The sequence below is a fragment of the Dama dama genome, chromosome 11 (assembly GCF_033118175.1).
Source record: "Dama dama isolate Ldn47 chromosome 11, ASM3311817v1, whole genome shotgun sequence".
Taxonomy (NCBI): domain Eukaryota; kingdom Metazoa; phylum Chordata; class Mammalia; order Artiodactyla; family Cervidae; genus Dama; species Dama dama.
In genome coordinates this window covers 67,248,123-67,273,641 of record NC_083691.1, presented here as the reverse complement: position 1 = coordinate 67,273,641, position 25,519 = coordinate 67,248,123, and the positions used below count along the sequence as shown (strand labels likewise).

The window sequence follows — 25,519 nt, the reverse complement described above, 5'->3', positions numbered from 1 at the left end:
TGGAACCAGCTCTGGCAGACGTGGGCAAAACCAGGGCGGCGTCCTGCGGGGCTCTAGAGGGCGGGCGATGCAGAGACGCGAATAACTCAGCCCCTCACCCCGCACCAGGGGCCGAGCGGGAGCCCGGAATCGCCCCTTGATGATCCCAGAAGACAGACTGGGGCCTGATAAATATCCCGCCTGGCCGGACATAGGCAGCGGAGCTTGCAGCGGGTCCGGGAAGTACACAGACAGGTCCAGCCAGCCACTCCCTCCCCATCACCAGCCTCACCCGCTCTCCGAGGCGCCCACGGGGTTACTGCGCCTGCGCAGTCCTGTGCCCGCCACTCCCACGCTTTCCGAGGCCTCCGGCCCGGCTTGCTGTCGCTTAGCAACGCACAAGTCACAGTCGCAGGTTCTCCGAGCGTCCCTTTCCTGGCAGGGTTTGGTCCATGGTTTTCCCGTGAGGCTCCTTATTGCCTGGAGTCAGACCGTAGGAGCCCATGGAGGGAAAGGAGGATAAGCAGCAGTAAGTGCTGAGCATTGGCTTTCTATTTCCCCTTCTGAAAATGTTTTCTTCCCTGGGGGGAGGATTAAGTGAGATGTGAAGCCTGTCTTCAAGCCATCAGGGCCTTTCCTCTGCCAATCCCCTTTCCTACTCTAACTTCTAGATTTGAGTGCAATAATACTTATTAAAACTCACTGTTTACTGAGTGCCTACAATGTATCAGGCACTTCACAAGCATTGCTTGGCCTAAAATTCTTGACACAATACCATCTTGAATCACCCATTCCTCCTGACATCTAATTTATTAGCAAATTCAGTAGGCTTTACCTTGAAAATAAATGCAGAATCCACCACGATCCAGCGTCTCTACCGTCATTCCCACTCAAGGCAGCGTTCTGCGTGGTCTTTTTACAGCATAAATTTAGATTCCTGTTCATCCTTGGCCACTGCAGAGGAAAAGGCAGGGCTCCTACAATGGCCACTGGGGCCTACACAATGTGTCCTTTGCCTTCCTTGGCCTTGTCTGGACTTGCCCCTCTCTGACAGGGTTCTGCTCCAGCACTGAGGCCTCCCTGCTGCATCTGCGGTAACTTTCTGAGTGTGGTCCCCAGAACAGCATCAGCATCACCTGAGCACTTATTCAAAATGCACATTTTTCAGGGTGGGGAGGGGTTCCCCTCCTCTCCACAGATGCACCATATCAGAAACTCTAGAAGGGCATGATAACTGGGTGTTAACAAAGCCTCCAGGTGATTCTGATGTACCCTAAATTTTGAGAACTATTCAATCAAGCAGCTTGTTACAGTTTGTTATGTCGTGGAGCCAGGTTATTTGCTTCCAAAGCCTATTTTTGTTTCTCTAAAATGGTCATTCTCAAATTTCAATGTATATGAGAATCGCCTAGGGTTTCCTGGGAACCTGCCCCAAAGATTGATTTGGTAGCTTAGGGAGGGGGCCCGTGAATTTACATTTCTGACAAATTGACAACTGATGCCAGGGCTGCTACTCCAGGAACCACGCTTGAAAAAGTGCCGTCCTAAGGTCAGGTACTTCTGCTGCAAAGCTCTGGCAGCTACAGTTCGCTTGCTAGAATGCACTCCCTCAAATACCCACTTACTCTCTCCCCTCTTTCCTATCTTTTTTCATTGCCACCTTCATAATGCATCCTCCACCTTATCTAAAAATGCCACCTACCTCCCATATACACAGGCTCTTTCCCCCATTCCCTGATTTATTTTTATCCTCAATACTTAACAGACTATATATTTTACTTTTTATTTCTCAACTGCCTGCACCTTCTAAAATGTAAGCTCTGTTCACTTTATTGCTTCTCTATCCTCAGTGCCTCAAACAGCATGGAGGATATAACTCAAATATTTATTGAAAGAATGAATTATTTAATGTTTTTCTCACATGTCTTATGATAGGTATTATTGTCCTTACCATGCAAAGAATTGGAAACCAAAGCTCAGACAGTAAATGGCAGAGTGGGGGTTCCAACCCAGGTCTGACTTGCTTCAGAGCCCACTAGTATTTTTAACCGGAGAAGGCAATGGCATCCCACTCCAGTACTCTTGCCTGGAAAATTCCATGGACGGAGGAGCCTGGTAGGCTGCAGTCCCTGGGGTTGCTGCGAGTTGGACACGACTGAGTGGCTTCGCTTTCACTTTTCACTTTTATGCATTGGAGAAGGAAATGGCAACCCACTCCAGTGTTCTTGCCTGGAGAATCCCAGGGCTGCCATCTATGGGGCTGCAGAGTTGGACACGACTGAAGCGACTTAGCAGCAGCAGCAGCAGTATTTTTAACTGTGCTTTCTTTCTAGTAAGAGATAACTAAGAACTCCATATTTCACATTTATGAGTCAATCTAGAGCCACTCAGACCACAAATACTTAATCAAATGACTGCATCAATATGTGAGCAAACAGCCAGTCCTTTCCTTAGGGACCTGATTCTAGTACAAAATGGACTGTTGGGTTACAACTCTGAGAAGCATTGGAAAAAACTGATGCCAGAAGTCTACGATGATAAATAATGGCCTTTAAATAAATTCATTTCTGAAAAGATAACAGGAAAAGCCTTTGAAGTGATTTACACTTTCGTTCGTTCTCGTGAAGTCGCTCAGTCGTGTCCAACTCTTTGCGACCCTGTGGTCTGTAGCCCGCCAGGCTCCTCTGTCCATGGGATTCTCCAGGCAAGAATACTGGAGTGGGTTGCCATTTCCTTCTCCAGGGGATCTTCCCAATCCAGGGATCGAACCCATGTCTCCCGCATTGCAGGCAGACACTTTTATCCTACCAGTAATCATTTTTTCCAAACACAGAGAGTAACTTCTGCTGGGACACAGGGAACTGGAATCCAAGGGTCCTGAATATTGTATATGTTCTGGGTGAGGGTTGGGTGTGTACAGCTAACATAAAGGCGGAGTGACGAACAAGTCCAGCAGATTCACCAGAAATGTGTGGACAGTATAGTGGCAAGACGCTGGTCTGGGTGTTGGGGACATAATGATGAATGAAACCCAGTCATCACCTTCATGGAACTTAATGGCTTGTAAAGGACATTTGTAGTGCTTACTAGAACAAGTAAACAAAAATAGGTACATAAATAATAAATTGTAGTTTGTGTTATGGAAGAAATGAACAAAGTACTAAAGCAGAAAATACATGGTGTGGGAGGGGGAAGTCTAGGAAAAGCTTCTGGATTCTTTACCCACTGAGCCACTAGGGAAGCCCAAAAGCTCCTGAGGAGGTGACTTTTCAGCTGGAGACCTAAATGGTAATGAGTCAGGAACTGCGCAGGGAGCTGGGGTCCAGCAGATGCCCTGAGGGGAGAGGAGACTAGTGTGTTCCGGGAACTGAAGGTAGGCAGTCGGGCTGCAAAAGGGAAGGGAGAGTGGCTTGAGTGGCTGAAGAGATTAGCTGGAGCAGGGTCACACAGGGTCTCGGAGCTATGATAAGGACGAAGTGTTTTATCATAAATGCAATGGAAAGCCACTGGAGGGTTTTAATTGGAAAAAGTGACAAGATAGTAGAGATGGACTTGGCTTTGGTTTGAAGTAAGGTACGGCCACGGACAAGGCTAAACCAAACTACTCACTTTGTCTATAAATTCTGAATCTTATTCACTCACCTTCCATGGGTCAGGGCTTTGATTTTTTTCTATATAAAAAGTATCTAAACTCAATATTTTGTTCTTACCTTTATTTTTCAAGTATTTGAAATTTTAAAAAAGCACCTTTTATAAAGTCTATTACTCATTTGAAAGGAGAAAAACTTTATAAACTATTCCTTTAAAATATTTTTATTTATAACATTTGAAAAAAAGCAATAATTTTTATTTTTATTCCAGGGTAGTCATTAGAAGCAAAAAATGATGAGATTGAATTAGCTGTTCTGATGTCTGCACAGTGGTCTCTTCCTGAAAAGATAAATAATAGTGGTCATTTGGTAGCTTTTGTAAGTCTGCTAGGTGAGGCTTTAAAACTAAATAGATGGCTTTGTCACCTTGTCCAGATGAATAAATTTACTACATAACTAACTTAAAGAAGATGAATTAAAATTAACATGTGACATAAGCACCTGAATAAATACTGTAAACATGATTTGTAAGAATGATCAAATCACTACCCTTTCTTTACTCCAAGCAAATGTCTGTACACTGCATTGGTATAATAGTAATAAAGAATCATGATTAAAACAAATATCTTTATCTTTTATATGATTTCAAATGAGAGGATACGTTCTCAAATTTTAATTGCACCATCCCCTAATATTTATTAATAAAGCCTAAATTGTCTTGACACCGAAATATATTTAAATCTTATTTTATATAATCATCAATCAGCACTGAAATGTTCATTGGAATAAAGGATATACTATTTAATTCTGTTTTTCAGACAGCATAAAATAGAAGATGCTGGTATACTGTATGTAACTGAAAAAGAAGAATTCAAACATGAAAAAAAACCTGGAAAAAGTATTCAACATTCAAAACCATGTGTTGGGAGAGGACGTGTATATTATGCTAAATTCATTAACACAAATGTAAGAACATGCAATGAACCAGTTCCCTACATAGATGTCAAAAAAGAGCCAGAAAATCAGGTTGGATTGATGTTCATTACATACAAATATAGATTTAGATTCAGAAATGTTTTGCAGGATCATTTTGTCACAGACTACTTAAAGGATGTGACAAAGACTAATACTTTTTATAATTCAGTAGTTAAAAGGAGTAATCTGGAACAATACTCGCAGATAATTTTTGCATACAAACAATGTGTGTGTATAGAAGGAATCCAAATAATTTTTTTCTCAACTGGGTCAGATTATAGTCACTCAGCAGTGCTTAGGGGGAGGAGGGGCTATTGAAGAAATCTCTTCTATAATATTGTATTTGTGACAGATATTATAATATAAAAATTTCCATGATACTTAGTAATTCAAATACTTTCTATAAAATAGCTACCATTTATTGAAAGTGTGTGACGTGCTAGGAATGAGCTAAGAGTTTTATATAAATTATATCCTTTAATCTGCACAACTATTTCTAGGAGGTGTTATTGGAAATAGTTTAGTGATAACATGCTCTAATATAGTAAATTAACATAACCTGAGATTACAGAGTAAGCATATGTCACAGTCATGTTTCTGACCCAGGACTGTCGGTTTAGCCAAATCACACTTTCATTCACTATTATATTAAATATATTCCATTATCTTTTTTTTAGAATCAGGTTTGTTGAGGTTTATTGTATTAGTTTCCTATGGTGCTATTAATGATTACCACAAACTTAAAACCAGAGCTTAAAGCAACACAAAGTTATTCTCAACAATTCCGAAGCTCAAAAGTCCACAGTCAATCTCATTGGCCACTGGCAGAGCTAGTTCCTTCACCAGGCTCTAAGGAAGAACCCACTTCATTGTCTTTCCCACCTTCTAGAGGTTGCTGCATTCCTTGGCTCACAGACCCCTCTTTAAAGCCAACAACATAGCATCTTCAAATCTCTGACTGACTTCCCTGCCTCATTCTTCTAAGGGCCCCTGTGATTATGCTGGGATCCTTAGAAAAAAATAATCTGGAGTAATCTCTCCTTTCCAAGATCGTTAGTCATAGCTGCAAAGTCCCTTTGCCATGTAAGGTTAGGTGTGCCTAGTCATGTCCAACTCTTTGCGACCCCATGGACTGTAGCCCACCAGGCTCCTCTGTCCATGGAATTTTCCAGGCAAGAACACTGCAGTGGGTTGCCATTTCCTACTCCAGGGAAGGTTAGGTATAGTTCCGATTTAATTTAACATTTAAATGGAGATTGCTTTTTGTGAGCTCTCTTTACACAGACAACATCAACTATTCATGTCATGAAACAGCACACCACAGCCCTGTGTGTGAATGTGAAATAAATAAATGAGATAAATAGATAAATAAATAAAGTTTACCTTGGTTTTTAAAAATTAACTGATTTATAGTAATAATGGCTTTAAAATGAGTAAAGAAAATAAAGTTACCTGAATATTTAAAATGACATACATCTGTTATGTATTTTTTTAAGAAAATGTCTTTAGCATACCAGATTGGTTGATTTTACTTATTTGCAAGATTTTTAAATTAAATAATCAATTATATAGTTCTACATAGGGACATCAAATTGGTGATATCAGAAAAAGTAAAAACAAATTTTAGTTCTGTTAGTTCCAATGAAAACTAATTTGATTGTCTTATATTTTTAAATATTGGTAAATATTGATATTTCAAAGACAATTATACTAGGTCAGTGTTTTACAAATTGTATTTTTTGGAGCACTAACCTTTGGCTATGTGCTCAACAAAATAAAGCTTCAAAGTCAAATATACTGTGGAAAAGCTGTATTTTTATATACCCTTCTGAGAGCTTCACAATTCACATCTGTAGATAAAGGCTCTGAAAAATCCTGTGGTGAGCTTGTTTAATTTGCTTATCTTAGTATTTGTCAAATCTATTTAACTATGGAAACCTCTTTTATACAATACTTATTAACATGCTGCAGAACTAGTATTCCACAGAACACAATTTAAGGATAACTGTTGCCTTTTCCCGGAAGTGGTGCCAAAGGCGAAGAAGGAAGCCCCTGCCCCTCTCAAAGCTGAAGCCAAAGCAAAGGCTTTGAGGCCAAGAAAGCAGTGTTGAAAGGCCTCCACAGCCACCAACAAAAGAAGATCTGGAGGTCACCCACCTTCCAATGGCCCAAAACACTGCAGCTCAGGAGGCAGCCCAAGTATCCTTGTAAGAGCGCCCCTAGGAGAAACACAGCTGACCACTACGCCATCATCAGATTCCCCCTCACCACCGAGTCAGCCGTGAAGAAAACAGAGGACAGGACAGACTGGTGTTCACGGTGGATGTCAAGGCCAAACAGCACCGAACTACGCAGGCTGTGAAGAAGCTCTATGACACTGACATGGCTGAGGACACACCCTGAGCAGGACTGATGGAGAGAAGAAGGCGTGTGTTTGACTGGCTCCTGACTATGCTGCTTTGGATGCTGCCAACAAAATTAGGATCATTTAAACTGAGTCCAGCTGGCTAATTCCAAATATAAAAGTTTTCACTATTAAAAAAAAAAGAGTAACTGTTATTAAGCAAAGTATGAATTGCTTAAAAAGAGGTATTTTTTCAGCTTTCTTTCTGATCCACAATAAAATACAGAGGAATGTGGATACAATGTAACTCTAGTGTTTACCACAACACAACAAACTTTTTAAAGCCATGGAGGTCTACTAAAAAACATATGATCTATGTGTAAGTTGTTGTCAAAAGTCTGTATTTCCCCCAGGAATCCCTACAGTATAATGTTATGTTCCATAGACAGCACCCCCATCACCACAGCCCCATCATCACCAGCAGAAATCTTGGCCAGGCTGCTCTAGAGCTTGGCTTACCACCTCTAACATTCTCTTAACGAGTTTCTCCAGGATATACCACTTGCTTTACTATATCCCCCAGGATTCTCCCTTAGTTTCTCAAAGAATGGAAGTAATTTTACTGAAGATACTGGGATGACAGAAGTATAATACAGAGATGGCCTCACAGTGGTTTCCAAGTGTAGCCAAGAGGCCCGCAGTACAACAGCTCTCGGGCCTTCCAGGAGCCTGCATCATAGTGAGTCTTGTCATTAGGAATCTCCAGGCACCTTCCTACCATGGAGCCCCTGTGCTGGTCATCCTGGGGCAGGGACCCTAGGCTGGAAGGGAGGACTTCATCCTCTCTCTGGATCCAAAGTTTGGGGAACAACTTTTTCTTTAGGCAAAACTCCCTCTACAATCTGCAGGATGTGGTCTGACCCCCAAAACCTAGACAAAGCAATTACAGAGAGGGCCTTTTCCAGTCTCCTTTATCATAAATAACTCCACATCAGCCCCTCACAATCCAATGTAAGTGATGGTACACAGAGTGATAAAGTTTTATCCTTAGTCCTCTCCTTCAGTGTGAGGTAAAGGAAAAAAAATAAGCCTCCACCTTTACCTTTAATCTTTATAATCTGTTTGAGCAAATGCTTGGACCAAAAGGGCATGCACATATATCTGGATGCATACATGCTTTCAGTCTTCTAGGAAGGAACCAGACTTCTGGGGCATAGGGCAAACTATCCAGAAATAGAAAAGATAAAAAAAAGTTTTTGAACTGTAGGATTTCATTCTCCTGAAGTGAGGATTCATCCAATTGATGACACTAATCAGAACACTCACCAACCCCAAGGGTCTTAAAATCATCAATCACAACAGGAAAAATTGCTCATTATTTTCCTTATATGCATCTGTAAAACCAGAGAGACCATTTTGGTAAAATTCTAAATTCAAGTTTTCTTGAAAGGTGAATAATCTCTGCTTTAAGGCTAGCTTTTGCACTACATTCTGGTTTAAGGAAAAAAACTGAAGTCTACCAGACATAGTGATTCACTCATTCCAGAGTCACTTCTCTAGTAACTCGGATGTTAGCAAAATAAATTTCTGATCTACAGAAGATGATATAAAGAATATACCTTAAAACCTTATCATATGGCTTCCCTGGTGGTCCAGTGGCTGGGAATCTGCTTGCCAGGTTGGGAGACACAGGTTTGATCCCTGGTCTGGGAAGATCCCACATGCCATGGAACAACTAAGCCTGGGGGCCACAACAAGAGAAGCCATCACCACCTATTGAAACTAGAGAGTAGCTTTCAACTCATTCACAACTGGAGAAAGCCCAAACACAGCAATGAAGAACCAGCATAGCAATGAAAAATCAGCACAGCCAGTATTAATAATCTTAAAAAAAAAAAAACGTATCATAAAAGATCTTTCTCAAGATATTTACTTAGAGCCTCTTTTTATTTTTGAAATAATTTAAACAACTTGGTGTTTGGCTTTGCCTTCCACAGCAGATTTGCGATAGCAGTCAGCACAGAAATGAGAGGCTCACCCCAGTAGATGGGGGCAGAATCGGGTCAGCTCTGCTACCTGGTAGAGATACACCGTGGGGAAGTTACTTCATCTGCCACCAGGCTTCTCATCTGTACAGTGTGTGTACACACCTCGTAGAACTGGTACACACCTCAATACCTGTGCTGAGAATAAGGGAGAGAAGGCCTAGACCCCGGGACACAAGCACCACGTAATCAGAGTAGAGAAGAGCAAGACGCAGGCACTCTGACGGCAGTAAGACGAGACTGTTTTCAGCCGGAGAGTGAGACGATGCCATCTGTGTAGTGATCTGTTCTAGAATTCCTAGGATCTGCATCAAGTAGTCTTTTTTGCAATTCACCTTTAAGTTCATTCTGAAAAATGAGGCATTAGCCAGTTTTTCCTACTCTCCAAAATTCTTTGATTTCTGCAAACTTATCCATTTTTACCTCTGGTTACAGGTTGTTACTGGCCCGGAAACTGGTCCTCATTACCAGTTGCAAAGGGAGGTCTAACTCTTTTCAACTGTGGAGGGCTTAGTTCATACACATGGTCTTCGGCCCATGTCCATCCTATGTTTTTTTTTTTTAATCTTTTGGGGGCTTCCCTGGTGGCTCAGTGGTAAAGAATCCACCGGCCAATGCAGGAGACACAGGTTCAGTCCTTGTTCTGGGACGATCCCATATGCCACTGAGCAACTAAGCCCATGCACCACAACTACTCAGCCTGTGCTCTAGAGCCCAGGAACCGCAACTCCTGAACCCCATGAGTAGTTGCAGAGCCCTCTCTAGAGCTCTGAGCAGAAATGAGAGAAGCCAGTGCTCCACAACAAATGTGCTCCACAACAAGAGAAGCCACCACAATGAGAAGCCAGTGCACTGCAACTGGAGAGTAGCCCCTGCGTGCTGAAATGAAAGAAAAGCCAGCACAGCAATGAAGACCCAGCACAGTCAATAAATCAATCAATAAATAATTGAATCTTTTGGCCATGCCAAGCAGCGTGTGGGATCTTAGTTCCCCAACCAGGGAGCAAACCCTTGCCCCCTACACTGGCAGTGTGAAATTTTAACCCCTGGACCATCAGGGAACTCCCCATCCCATCTTTTCAGTTTGAAGATAATTTCTCTTAAGGAAGAACCTCGGATTGAATAGCTGTGACTTTAGCTGTAAACAGGGTACCCTTCTCCAAATTCTAAGCCTTTCTATGATTTCTTGCTATAACAGATTTCTTTCCCCAGAATACCCTATTTTTGCTTCCTTTGGTATTTTCGTAAATTTCTAAGTTTCTTGCCAATCTCCTTGATAAGATGACTCCATTAGAGTATGTTTTCTTTGAATCTGCTACTGTGCACCTTTTTACACATACAGGTCTCTTTGGAAACTAAGCTCAGTTGAAAGCTAACTCCCTAATATAGCTATATAGGTTTCTTTAGATGTCTTCTTTTTTAAATCAATGCAGCTTCAATTGTATTTTCAGAATTTAACTTACTAGAATTTCATATATATCACCCTTGAATCATATTTTAAAGTCTCTGACAGTGCAATAACAGTTGATTTTTTAAAAGGCTGATCTCTTCCTTTAAAGCCCCGGGGAGCTGTTTGAATATACCCAAGGTTACTCTCATTCTCTAATATCCAAGAACTCTGAGGTATCACAGTTTCCTTTTCCCAAGGTTCTCTTCTATCTGATCAACCAGATGAAAACTTTTTTAGTCAGTTCTAAGACAAGTAACAATTCACCTCACTGCTTTCTCAGCTTCTAAGAGATCAAATTGTCATATGTGCTAATGTAGAATCTAAACTTGCTTCATAGTTAGGTCATGCTTTATTATGAAAAATTCAGTAACACTGGAGATATTTCTGCTTAGAACAAAATTTTTCAAACTGAGTCATTAGTGAGTTACAAATCCATATGGACTGCAACCAGCTTTATGAAATGAAAATAGAAAAGTAATATAATAGAAAAATAGCCAAGTGCACTGCATGTCATAAAAATAAGTATTGTTTTGTGAAACCTCTAGTTTTATGTGGATGTATGCAGTAGGTACTCTTGTATGACATAAAATGTATTTTGTGGTAGGGGTCATGGAATAAAAACTTTAAAAACCGTCATCTTAGATGATAATATATTATTTGCATTGCTGAAAGGAAAAGAACAGAATGTAAAATTTTAGGTTAAATCATGTTTACTATATGTTAATACATAGGCATACATGTGTACATATATATATATAACTGTAGTGCAAAACATAGAAACATATAACTATTCTGTTGATTTTTATCACTTCATCTGTTGATAGAAGGTAGTATAAGAACTTAGCAGCTGTATTTTAGCTAAAATTATGTGATAATGCATTTTTAGATGCCTTTTAAGAAATATAGCCTTTGTGAAAATATTCAATATATTTATTCCTAGATTTCAGAACTGTATGTTAGTACTAGAAAAATCCAGTAACTTGTTGAATCAAATTACTGTACATTCACAGACATCAAATAGCACATGAAAATATCTTATAATATCCAACTTTATGTTTCCATTTTCTTTCCCATGAAGGGTGACTGGTGGTCACATGGTAAGGGACTGGAAGACCCCTTCCCCCCACCTTATGACACTAAGAGCACCCAGAGGAGTGACTTTAGGAAGCCAGCATGTCCATTGGTTTCTCCAGTCAAATACAGCAAGTTGCAAAAGCCTTCTTACGGAATAGGTAAGGTTAGCACGTCTCCATTGTCTCAAGTTACTGCTCTCAAATTAAGATGTATTAGATGTGCTTTTACCTCCTGGGAAAAAACAGTCCTCTACAGGAGTTGAAAATATATATGCAGCAAGTGCAGCCCTTGACAAGTTTGTTTCTCATCCCTTCCTGGTGGACAAGTTAGCTCTAAACATGTTTAATATAACACAATAAAAATTATAATGATCATTGAAACACTAGTCTCCAAGTTAGAAATATAGTGGCATTCTGCTCATTATTGCCAGTAAACTTTTAAAACTGTAGCTGTTAAAATAGGAGGCAACTCTAACAAGCAGTATTTCTCAAAGTGAACACTGAGGGACACTAGTTTTTATGATGTTTATAGATACTGCTCAAAAAAAAAAAAAAAAGGGAAAGGGGAAAACTGAATTTATAAAGTTAAACAGTTTGTTTTCTTACTACAGAACTCTTAAAACCCTTATTCTAAGCATAAGCATAATGAATTTCCAAGAAGAGGAATGAAGTATGCTATGTTTGAATGTAAAGACAACTTCATCCTTTTCAGAAGATCATCTACATGACTGATATCTCACAAAACATAATTTAGGAAATACTGTTCTATACACTATTCATATATTTTGAGATCTAAAATTTGTTTTACCTGATGGTGTCATTATATAAGTCTTTCACATTTATTTCAATTTGTTTCTGTTTCTTAACCCAATCCTACTCATCTCCACCACAGGAGTAGGATTTTTTTAGCAAGCCTCCCCCCGCCCCCACATTTAATAAGTTACTTTTACCATAATGAGGAATGATTTCTATTTTTCTAAGCCAACTAAAAACGTCTAGGTCAACTGACTCTACTGTTGAAATGAAGTAAAACATGGCTCCCTCCTCCCCCAAATGACTACCAAAAAAAAAAAAAAGATTCACTTGAGTTCTTTCACTTAAGTGAATTGCATTTGATCAATGACACTAATATCAATACATGTTTAGAGATAATAGTGCTTCACATTTTCAAGGCTGAGTGGCAGTTTAACATGGTCTGGGAAGAGCCTAGGTAATTACCTATAAAGAAAGAACCATTTCTGTTAGCTCTTGTCCCGAATGTGAATCTTCATCAGTATTAATTAACTAGAATACTTCCAATAAAAAACTGCAGCCTATGTATGTTTAAGGGTTTATTTGGGAATACAATTTTTAATAATTCTCTTTTTTGACCCATGGACTGCATTAGTAGCCCGCCAGGCTTCTCTGTCCATGGGATTTCCCAAGCAAGAATATTGGAGTGGGTTGCCATTTCCTTCTCCATTTAGCAAGTCTTCAAGCCGGCATCAAGCTCGCCAGGAGAAGTATCAATAACCTCAATATGCAGATGACACTACCCTTATGGCAGAAAGTGAAGAACTAAAGAGCCTCTTGATGAAAGTGAAAGAGGAGAGTGAAAAAGTTGGCTTAAAACTCAACAGTCAAAAACCCAAGATCATAGTATCTGGTCCCATCACTTCATGGCAAATAGATGGGAGAATAATGGAAACAGTGACAGACTTTATTTTCCTGGGCTCCAAAATCACTGTGGATAGTTACTGCAGCCACAAAATTAAAAGATGCCTGCTCCTTGGAAGAAAATCTATGACAAATCTAAACAGCGTGTTAAAAAGCAGAGACATTACTTTGCTGACAAAGGTCTATATAGTCAAAACTATGGTTTTTTCCAGTAGTCGTGTATGGATGTGGGATTTAGACCATAAAGAAGGCTAAGTACCAAAGAATTCATGCTTCTGAACCGTGGTGTTGGAGAAATCTCCTGAGAATCCCTTGGACAGCAAGGAGATCAAACCAGTCAATCCTAAAGGAAATCAACCCTCAATATTCATTGGAAGGACTGATGCTGAAGCTGAAGCTCCAATACTCTGGCCACCTGATGCAAAGAGCCAACTCAGTGGAAAAGACCCTGATAGTGGGAAAGACTGAAGGCAGGAGATGGGGATGACAAAGGATGAAATGGTTGGATGGCATCACCAACTCAATGGACATGAGTTTGAGCAAACTCCGGGAGATGGGGAAGGTCAGGGGAGTCTGTTGTGCTGCAGTCCATAGGGTGGCAAAGAATCAGAAATGACTGAGTGACTTAACAACAAATAGAAGTGCAGGATCAAGTCCAAACAAAAGTGTATTTATTGAGCACCCCCTCTGTTCTCACCCTATACAAAAATTCACAAGATAAACAGCAAGTTTTCCGAACACAACAGTAGACAGTGAGCAATTACTTTGAGGTTAACAGTCCCTCAGTTGTAGCCTTCTGGCCTCAGTGACTGGCCAGTCTAGTTAAGAATACAAAAGGCAGCTAGACTGAAGGTTGGATATTAGAAAATGGTCATATTTAACATGATTTCTACCTCAAGAGAGGTAATCAATAGGGAGGGCAAGCCATGAGATAATCTATAACAATGGTGTCTCTTTTAGGAATGTCTCTTTTAGGTTTCCACTTCTAATTCAAGATGGTAGACTGAGCAGAAACATCTAAATCCCTTGCCTCCCACAACCCTATTACATGATACCAAAGCAGTCAACCCACAAAAGACCCATAAAAGTGAGAAGAATGGAAGGAAGAGCTTTCTGACATGTGAGAAAGAGTGGGAGACTGTTGATGGATAAAAGACAGCAAAGAAGCAATAATCTAGAATATATAGAAGGAGACACAACAAAGAAGAGACAATCTGCCTGAAAAAATAGAAGTGTCTGAAGGCTCAGTCAGGAGACAAAGTGAAATGCAAAGTGTAGAGGAAGAATTAGAGGGTTACTTAAATAACTTCTCCAGTCATGAGCACTCTACCCTCTCCCCACAGTGGCTGCTAGAGTCCAGTGTCTCAGCCAGATGTCAACTACCACACTAGCTAATTCAGTATTTCAAACTGGTCTCCTATCCTATTCTTAACTTATGAATGGACAACCAAAGATTAGAATTATGCCAAATTATATTTTTTTTTTTAGTTTGGAGCATAAAGTCAAGAAAATATCACAGAGCATAAAAAACAAAGACAAAAACCTTAGAAAATATGAGAGAATAAAAACAAAATAGAGAATCAATGTTGGAGTTCCAACTCTTCTGGAGCTCCAGAAAAGAGTAAAAATAAAAGAGAGAGAGTTATCCACACATAAGATTTACTGAAAGTGAAAGCGTTGGTCTCTCAGTCGTGTCCCCAGGTCTCCTGCATTGCAGGCAGATTCTTTATAATCTGAGCCATCAGGGAAGCCCTAAACATTTATTAAGCCTATTCTATCTGCCAGATACTTTATGAACCTTCTAAATGTTAACTCATTCAATTCTCACAGCAACATAATGGAATATAATATTAATAGTATAGGTGACCCTAGTGGTAAAGAATCCGCCTGCCAATGCAGTTCGATCCCTGGGTTGGGAAGATCCCTTGGAGTAGGAAATGGCAACCCACTCCAGTAATCTTGCCTGGAGAATTCCATGGGCAGAGGAGCCAGGTAGGCTATAGTCCATGAGGGTCACAGAGATTTGGACATGACTGAGTGAGCACAATACTATTAATACTCTCATTTTTCACAAAAGAAACCAGAGTTTAAGAGTTTTAAAAAATAATTTTCCCAAGGCTACACAGCAAATGGCTGGTGTCTGAACTCACTCTGACTCTAGTACCTGTAAAAATAACTGGTACTTGATCTTCCCTGGCAGTCCAGTGGTTAAGATTCTGCACTTCCACTGCAAGAGACACAGGTTAGATCCCTGGTTGGGGAACTAACATCCCATAGGCCATGCAGCAATATTAAAATTAAAAATAACCAGTATTCTACACAAGCCCCTAAAATAATAATTTCCTAAATAAAAGAGAGCCACTGAAAGAGTCCACTGAGTACTTCAAAATATGAAGGGAAAAAAAAAGAGACACACCTACACGTCACTATGAAACTGTAAAACAACAATTATAAAAAGATTGTAAAAGTTTCCATTAAAAGAAAACTAAGTCACCACCTAAAGAATAAGTATATGGAATTAAGTAACACCGATGGAAGAGCACAATGGAGTTAATGTCTTCAAAGATCTCAGGGGAAATCATTTTTAACCTAGCAAAGAGGATTCTATTTGACATGTACACTAGAACCTTTTTTAACCCCTAGTGGCACCGGGCATTAGATCAAATGAGAAAGAAATGGAGCGCTAGCACAATATTTGGTCATGAAATGAACAAAATTCATATAATTGTTAATATATTGTAAATACTATATAGTAGTTTTCAACTTTTAGCATCACTCTATAGACACAACATAGAAAATTTAAAGCTTCCCTGGTGGCTCAGACTGTAAAGAATCTGCCTGCAATTCAGGAGACCCAGGTTCAATACCCGGGTTGGGAAGATCTCCTGGAGAAGGAAATGGCAACCCATTCCAGTATTCTTGCCTGGAGAATTCCATGGGCAGAGGAGCCTAGCAAGCCACAGTCCATGGGGTCACAAAGAGTAGGACACGACTAAGCGACTAACACAAATACACAGATCAGACACTACCTACTTTATCTCCTGAAAGTCATGTTTGTTTCAGAACCAAGTACACAGGTGAAAACTGGTTCTGAAATAAACATGACTTTTAAAGAGCATTCTCTACCTCCTTGGTCTGAGTTATGTACTTCTTCTCTAAATCCCCATACCATGATATCAGGACCAGCAGAAGATGAAGTAAGTAGATCTGGCAGGTCAAATAGGATCACATAGACCATAGCAAAGAATTTGAAATTTGTTCTACAAACAATGAGAAATAACTGGAGGCTCTAAACAGGGAGAGTGATATCATTTATGTTTTTAAAAGATCCTTCCAAGGATCTGAGTTTTTTTAAAAAAGTAATTTTTTTCTATAAAACATTCCAAGTTGAATGCTTTAGAAAAGACTTGCTAAAAGGTCATTCACTAACTTAAAAATGCCAATTAAGAGTGGGTAAAATAACTATAAAAGAAGAGAGAGAGCGAATTTTTTTAAATCTTGAAGGACGCAGTACTCCTTTTCCTTCAAAAGCTTCCTTAAGTTTCCATTCTGTTAAAGAAACAAACTGAAAAGGATGCATCAGGGTGTGGTTTGTGCAAGAAACACAAAGTGAAATTCCAAACAGACACTTCCTCAAAGAAAATGCCTTTGCACTTCAATAAAATTTTGGTAAATGTACTGCTTAAAATATCTAGACATGATTTCATCATTGACTGTGATTCTTTGCCTTAACTGACTTTTTTGTTAGCTAACCAGTCAGTCCCAACACTTTCTCTGGGAGTAGCTGTTTCTTCTCTGGTTCAAGAAGGGATGTGGTGGAAGATGAGACAGAGACACAGGCTTTGTTCTAGGATGAACAGGCAGGACCTGGCCATTTTGTAAGGAACAATCATAATCACTGTCTATAGGTCTGTCAGTTTTCTCAAAAAGGAATCCTACAAGCCTCTGCCTGGAGTAGGGGAGAGAAAATCTGGGAGTCCTTCAAGCAATCTTCAGGTTACAGCTTCAACTTGCACCACTTTGCATGCTCCTGGCCTCAGAAGCCAGGAGTTTGATGCCAAGCACTGGGGCATGAACTAGATTGATTTTCACCCCACTTCCTCCTCCAAAAGCACTTAGCTTCCAGTTTTCTGGGACCTACTCAAGTCAATTGCCACTTATCCATCTGCTTTCCAACTTCCAAATTTGTTAGTATCTTTGCTCATATTTAGTTCTCTTTTTTCCTTAAGGCTTTAAGACATTTTAATTTCTTTACTATCACTGTACTATCTTTTCCCTCTTTCTGTCTCTTCCTCTCTCTCTTGTTCTTTTATTGGTATTTCTCATTGCCAAGATCATTACTGTATTCCAGGTCCTACCACTATGCCCAGACTCAACAATTATTTATTGATTAAGTTAAATGATAAAATAAATAATCTACTGAATAATATGAATTAAAGTCATAATATAACTTAAACTAATAACACACAATATAAACCTGCAATTTATTCATAGTTTAGATGGTGTTTGGATACTAGATGAGAATGATTTTAGTTTATGTTAATATTTTAAAATGCGTATATAAACCAGTCTGTATATGTCAGATTTTTAATGTATATGTACATGTGTATATATTTAGATATATGCATACGGACAGAAAATGTGTATATAAACATGCATTACTAACAAAAGTCATCTCACAGTTATTCTTTTCCATCAGCCCACTTAATTACGCCTGGCTTTTGGCATTTTAGTAATGTCATCTTGTGCTGATAATGAAAGTGCCCTTTATGTCTTGTACCACCACACAATTTCCTGGCTGCCATCCATGGTCAGTTCAACAAATGGCTATACTCCATCATATCTGAGTCGCTGCAGGAGTAAGTGTTCACTTTTGGTTTTATATAATAAAACTTTATAAATTGGAAAAGCTGATCTAATTTATAAGGGAGGTATTTCAAACTTAAATGAAATTTTGACTGGTTATAAATTACTTGATTATTTTAACATTCTTGCCAATTCAGATACAGTGCTAAAAATATTTTTCTAAAATAGGTTTTAGTTTGTGTTGCTTCTTTTGTATCAGGGTATAACAATGATTTCTTGCTATAACTATTCAAGTTTCTTTTTTCTTCATTGTATTTTGAAAATCTGTACTGTTGTTTTTACATTAATAATCTTTTATTTAAGATGAAAATGAATACTACTTTGAAGAATGGGGTTTCTAATAGAAAAATTATACTGAGGAATGCTTTTTTAAGTAGATACAAACAAAAAGTTAAGAAAATTTTTCAAAGTAAAAACTAAGTTCCCATCAATATGAGGAGCAAGTTGTGTGCTTGAACAAATCCTGCCTTTGTTGATAAAATATAGATGGCTAGACACCAACTTGTTTGGAAAATTCCTATTTTAATTAGAAGTTTCCAAGAAACAGAGAGTGGATTTCAAATATTTTTCATAGACTTTGCCTTACTTTTGGAAGCCTCATCTAACAAGGCTTCTTTTAAGTAGTTATTTTGGGTCCAATTTGAATTCTTAAGTAACCACTAAGAACTTGAAGATCTTCTTTGATGTTTTCCCACTTAGATGATCTTCACTATTGTGGGCTTCTTTTAAAATCTCATACATTTGCATAAATGAATATGGTAGTTATGTCTACTTTTAATAATGTCTGGGTAAGGAACTTCTTTCTGTAATACTCTAGATTGCCTTCCCTGCCCCTTTATTAGTCTCCACAAAGATTTTTTTTAAGTTACTACTTTTAAGATTCTGGGAGGTCCTATATAAAAGATGATTTATTTTAATTTATTTAATTAACTTCCTTCTGAAGTCTTTCTGGCTGTTATCTGCATAATAAGTCATTCCAACCTTTAGTTGCTTAAAGCAACAATTATTTTATTTGCTCATGATTCTGCAATCTGGGCTGGGCTCAGCTGGGCAGTTCTTTGGCTAATCTTATCGGTGGGCACTTGAGTGACTTAATTTAGTTGATAGGTCATCTGAGGACTGGACTCAGCTAGGATGCTGGAATGATTGGGCCTCTCCTTCTGCATTTGGTCTCTGAATGTGGTTTCTCTAGCAGGGTAGATGGACTTCTTACATGGCAGTTCAGGGCTCTCAAGAATGCAGTGTTTTCTTAAATTTTACACCTGGACTGGCATGATATAGCTGCTGCCTCATCCTATTGACTGAAGTTAATCACAAGGCCAGTTCACATTTAAAGAGGGACTGTGCAAGGATGTGAATACTGGAAGGCCTGATTCTTTGGGGCCATCAATGTAACACATTAGTTCAATGTCTTTAAACAGTTCTTTCCATTAGAATTCAGGAATGGCCAACTCTTCACCTCTCTTTGTCTGAAAATGTCTAAACTGAATTGCCCTCACTCTTTAATGAATGAAAATATAGCTGGATATAGAATTCTAGATCCACAGTTACTTAGCTTTTACACCAGGAAGGTATTATTCCACTGTCATCTGGATTCTATTGTTATGTCAAGTGTGCAAGTAAACCAGTTGTTAATCCTTTGAAGGGCTCATGTTTGAGTAGATCTTTTTCATGTTTTAAGGGAGTCTTTGTATACAAAAAGAGTATATAGTTACTTTGATTTAAATTAATATTCTAGTTTTAACATTATAAATTTAAAGATATTTCTTTCCTTAACCTTTAATTTTTAAATATAACAGTAGATAGTAACTTTCACTTATTCTTTGATATTTAAACTCAAGTTGAACATAAACCTTAGGCACATAAGGGTTTAAACATAAACCCTTCTTGATTTATTTCTATTCTTGAGTTCTTCCTCTAGAAATTTTTTGAAGTGATCTGTTTTACAGGGAAATATTCTGAGGCCTTCTTTGCCTCCAAATATTTTTTATTTTGGCTTCATAATTAAGTGACAGTTTGGCTGGATATAGAAATTCCAGGCTTAAATATTTTTCCCTTTAATATTTAAAAAATATTAATGTTATCATGTGTCCAGTGTTGTTATTATCAAGTTTGATATAAATCTGCTTCTTACTCTTTTGTAGGTAATCTACCTCTCCTCTTTGGAAACATTTAAAATTTTTTCTTTGTCCCACATGACTTTAAATTTCTCTATAAAATGTCTAAGATAAGTTTTTTTTCTTTATCTACCATGCAGGATTTGGAGGAGTGTGAGCCAAGTGAGAGATCTAGGATGCAAAATGTAAGGAGGCACTCACTCCCAGCATTGTGTAAGTGCCTCCTTAAATTTGCATCCCATGGGCCTCACCTGCTCCATCTTACTTCTCACCTTGCTACCTGTTTGTTAATCTGTGAGCCCTTTCAATCTGAGGCCTCTGGATTTTCTTTAATTCTGATATATTTATCATCCTTAGTGTAAACATTTCATTTTCTGTCTTCTAGATTTCCTGAATTCTAGTATTGGTATTTCTATCATCCATGTCTCTTAGCTGTTCAATTTTTATTTTTTTAACCTTTCCAGTTGTCTTCTAGGAGAGCATCTCAGTCTGATTTTCTAGTTCATAAATGTTATTTATCTCATCATTTCCATTTCAACTATTAATTTTTCATTTCTAATATTTTACATGATTCTTTTTTATGTTCTAATTCTTGCTTTATATTCAGTTCAATTCAGTCGCTCAGTCATGTCTGACTCTTTGCTTTATATTAATACCTTCAATATCTTTGAGGATATTTGTTATGCTTATTCTATTCTTGGTGCATAGGTTCTAATAATTCTCCTTCACATAATATATGTTTTAAATTTTGTTGTCTTTCTTTTACAGTGTCTAATTTAACTTTAGGTCATATTCCACAAGGGGAATTATCAAGCCCTGTGAGGGCAAGGCTAAAGACCAGGGCTTGGATTGTGTGCCTCCCAGTGAATTTAAGGCAAGAAGATGAAGGTCAGGCTGGGCCAGCTGCAAGTCAGGCCCCACAAAACCAGTTTTGACCATCTCTATTTTTTGTCCCTACTGAGACCAATCCTCTAGTCAGGGCTCCACTCCTTTCTCCCTTAAACTCCTGAAAAGAGGCATCACTGAGAGAAAGCTCTTGATGTTTTTAATCTACCAGCACTGACAGTTGCTAGGAGAATGCTGGAGGAGGAAACGCCCAAGAGGGCCACATGCGTCCATTTTCACCAGCTCCTTAACATGGAGGGATTTCTGTGCTGTTTCAATGATGTTACCAAGTTGACAACTGATGGCTAGACTGTTGCTGCCAGTTTCTGCTGCCTTCAGGCAAACAATGATCTTCCTAAGGCAAGGTAGGGGAAAGTCAAGAGCAGATTTGAAAATCTCTCCTTAACCTGGCTATTTCTGATCTCCCTATCCTCTAGGCCAAGCTGCCACCAACCCTTCATACCAGTTTACTAAACTCCTTGTTTCATAAAGAGTTTTCTCTTTAGTAAAGAGTTTTAGTAAAAGTTCTTTAGTTTTCTCACAGTCTTTTGATAGTTCATTGGATTCATGCTTGTCTTCCATGGTTTCCCTTTTGTCAGGATACGAAAGAGCTCTCCCGTTGCCTAAATTGGAGATCCCTTTCTAATTTGGTCCATCATCCTGGAGACTTTATAGACACTGTCTTTAATCCTCACAGCTCTGAAAGGGAAGTATTATTATCCTCATTTTAGAGACAGAAGTGATATGTCCAAAGTGACACAGGTGGGATATGTGGGAGAGCTGGGATTTGAAAACACGTCTATCTTTTCCAGAAGCCCATGCTTTGGACACTCCATTGACCCCATCTAATTAATGCCTCAATTTAGAAGAGCTTCATTTTATTCACAAAGTTATCAGACTATGTTCCTGGAAACACTAACATTCTGTGAGCTGTACCGTGACATTTACCCCAAAACTGACAGTCTTTTCCAAATTGGTAGAAAAATATGTTATGGTTAGAATTTGCTCAATTTAGTGGTTGTCCACAAATTTTTGCTTAATTTTTGGCACCTGCTATCTTTTGTGTGATAGCAAATCCTAAAGGAAAGGTAATGATTAGGTAGAAAATAAGTTTTGAGTATCTGATCTCAATTAGAAATCAAGGAAATGTTATCAATTAGCATTTTTTCCTGGTAGTTGGAAAAGAATGCCATTTCACATCATGTAATATATAAATGTTTGAATGCTTCATTTCTGCTAGTAAAATTAGTTTATATTAATGTCTGACTATTGAATTGAATTTGTGAATACTTAATAAATGTAAATTTACTACCATTTTTCCTTTTTATATACACTCCCTAATTTTAAAGGCATGTTTTTTAAAAATTAAATTTTATTTTTTAATAGTGAATACATGCATATGGTACAAAATTCAAATGGTACAACAGGATAAAGAGTGAAAGTGAATCCACTTTTCTCCACCTCCATCCTCCAGTCAGCTAACTCCTTCCTCCTGCAGTGATCACTGTTATCAGTTTCTTGTTATAACTCCATAGATATGGTAGTGATATGCATGTAATTACCTTATGTATGTTTTTTTCTATAAGAAGGAGAAATTTTTGTAATTAATTTAATTATTTTAATTGGAGGCTAATTGCTTTACAATATTGTAGTGGTTTTTGCCATACACTGACATGAATCAGCCATGGGTGCACATGTGTTCCCCATCCTGAACCCCAGTCCCACCTCCCTCCCCGTCCCATCCCTCAGGGTCATCCCAGTGCACCAGCCCTGAGCACCCTGTCTCATGCATCGAACCTGGACTGGTGATCTGTTTCACATATGATAATATACATGTTTCAATGCTATTCTATAAAAAGGAGAAATTTAAATTTTTTTCCTTAACAGAATTTTATGTCACTAAACTGGGTGTTACTCTGACTCCTTCCATAATACTGTGTGCTAAAAGCAGAAATAAAGTGAGTATTAAAAATTAAAAAATTTTAACATTGAGAGACCAACATAATGAACCCCTACATAGATAGCTACTACCCACATTAAGAGATTATTTTAAAGTGATTTTTAGAGAGCTCAATACTCTTGCAAATTTTCAGCGCCTCTGTAAATTGGAAATGAAAAGAATTATGTGTTCAACTCTAGGTGTAGCAGCCCTGGAATCTTCCAGTTCATCTGTCAGTGCTATCTGAGAGCAATTTGTGCATAAATTTCTCAAAACCTTTCTAGTAGTAAAAAAAAGAAAAAAAAAAGCTGACAAATACATTGTACTTATGCTTTTCCTAGCACTTTGGTTGGTATACGTGCAAGAAGCAGATCTTACAGTAGGCTCTTAAAAGCCATCAAAGCTATGGTTTTTTCAGTAGTCATGTATGGATGTGAGAGTTGGACTATAAAAAAAGCTGAGCACCAAAGAATTTATGCTTTTAAACTGTGGTGTTGGAAAAGACTCTTGAGCATCCCTTGGACTGCAAGGAGATCAAACCAGTTAATCCTAAAGGAAGTCAGTCCTGAATATTCATTGGAAGGACTGATGCTGAAGCTGAAACTCCAACAATACTTTGGTCACCTGATGCGAAGAAATGACTCACTGGAAAAGACCCTTATGGTGGGAAATATTGAAGGCAAGAGGAGATGGGACAACAGAGGATGAGATGGTTGGATGGCATCACCAACTCAAGACACAAGTTTGAGCAAGATCCGGGAGTTGGTGATGGACAGGGAAGCCTGCTGTGGTGCAGTCCATGGGGTCGCAGAGTTGGACACAACTGAGGGACTAAACTGAACTGAACTGCATTAATATTAGCTTTTAAAATTACTAGCAATTCCACATGTGGGGCTAATTTGGTTGTTTTGATTTGCTTCTTCTCACAGAGAAAGAATGATAAATCAATCATAGTATTATTTAGATGTGTTTAGGTAACCTTGTATACTTAAAACAATTTAGTTTCATTAGCATTTTTTATAAAACAAAATATTATAAATACTGATGTTTCCATATACAAATCTAACTTGTATCCTGACCTTCACAAAATCTTTTTCCCCCTTAGTTCCACTTGTCTCTCCTGATGCATCAGAAGAACTTCAAAGGAACTTTAGAGAACGCATCTCTTTTATACATCAATATGATGCCAGAAAAACACCCAATGAGCCCATCCGGGGAAAGGTGAGACAGTATTCAGAATTAATTATTTAATACTTTATGATGGGGGATAGATTTATGCTAGAACTCCAAGCCTTTTCAAGTCACAATCATCTTTCTCAAAGTTGATTTAAACAAACTAACATGGTTATTAGGAGGATAAAAATCTTAAACACATGCCATAATCAAAACTAAAGAATGATGTCATCACTTTGGATCACAGTATTTAGAATTTGGATCAAATTAGTAAAATCATTCACTTAACGTAAAGCAAAGCAATTTGATAAATTTTTTGTGTAGCAGGGGGATGCATATCAGGTTTATAAATCGAAACAGTGATGTAATAGCCAATTGCTGGATTTTTTTTTTTTTTTTACCAACTACAGATGTTTGTTTTCATATTTCACAATGGCTAATAATAACATTTCACAACAACTATTAGTTGTTAAAACTAATAGATGTTTGTGATGCAATCATAAATCCTTAGGTCTTTAAACTGCAGTTTCTACTGTTTCCATAGCAACCCAAAGAGCAAGAAAGGAAATTTGATATGAATAGTCTCATACAATCCAAATGACAGAAAAATTGAGAATGAGAGATAATGAGATGCTCCTCTGACTTTGTTTTTCCTTTCCTGTTCATTTTCTGGTGCACCTTTGTTCATACTTTCTTTGAATGGTTCACCAATAATTATTATGCTGCTGTAGTCTACAGTTTCAGACTAAGGTGACAGCTAATGAACAGGCAGAGAAGAGCCTGTTTCAACCAGGACTTGAGCTAATACATGAACTCAGGTCACAGCTGTGTCTTCCAGCAACTTGTGTGCCCTGGTTAACATCAACTTTGTTTTCCTTTCCAGAGACATGGAGTTTTTGTTCAGACAGAGATAAAACCAGGGAGTAGGCCAACAGTTCCTGAGAGAACAGAGGTATTACTGAATACTTCAGGGTCATGCTCATCAGAACAGTCCAAAAAAACAGAGAAAGGAAACTCAGCGGAAGGCAAAATGATCTCACCCGGTCTCTGCCGACAAAATTCCCAGGAGTTGTTAGAGACTAAAACTCACTTATCAGAAACAGACATCAGAGTGGCAGCCAATGCCTCCCCTAGAAGTCCTGAGAGAAGGGAGAAGATGGCAAAAGTCTTTCAAATAGCTGTAGTAAATGCTCTTCTCACCAGGCATGATCCTTTAAGTCCACCAATAAAAAGTCAAGATAAATTAGGATAAATTACCTTCTTCAGAAAAAAACATAAACCTTGGAATGTAGAGATATTTCAGAATCATCATACAGGCCCTCACATTTGTTTTTTCTTTGATCAGTAACCTCAAAAATTTCATTTTATATAAAATGAGAAAATGAAAAAGGGATAATAAAATACACCAAAAATTCAAGTGTGGTCTT

General features: G+C 38.3%; 1 protein-coding gene across 1 annotated transcript; it reads left to right on the top strand.

Annotated features, from left to right (window-relative positions):
- The first annotated feature begins 416 nt into the window (after positions 1 to 416).
- C11H2orf73 (chromosome 11 C2orf73 homolog) lies at positions 417 to 25,344 on the top strand. The gene is made up of 5 exons (XM_061156294.1): positions 417 to 508; positions 4,388 to 4,595; positions 11,462 to 11,615; positions 24,025 to 24,140; positions 24,976 to 25,344. The coding sequence occupies exons 1-5, from the start codon at positions 483 to 485 to the stop codon at positions 25,342 to 25,344; spliced, it is 873 nt and encodes a 290-aa protein (XP_061012277.1). The 5' UTR covers positions 417 to 482.
- The last annotated feature ends 175 nt before the right edge of the window (positions 25,345 to 25,519 follow it).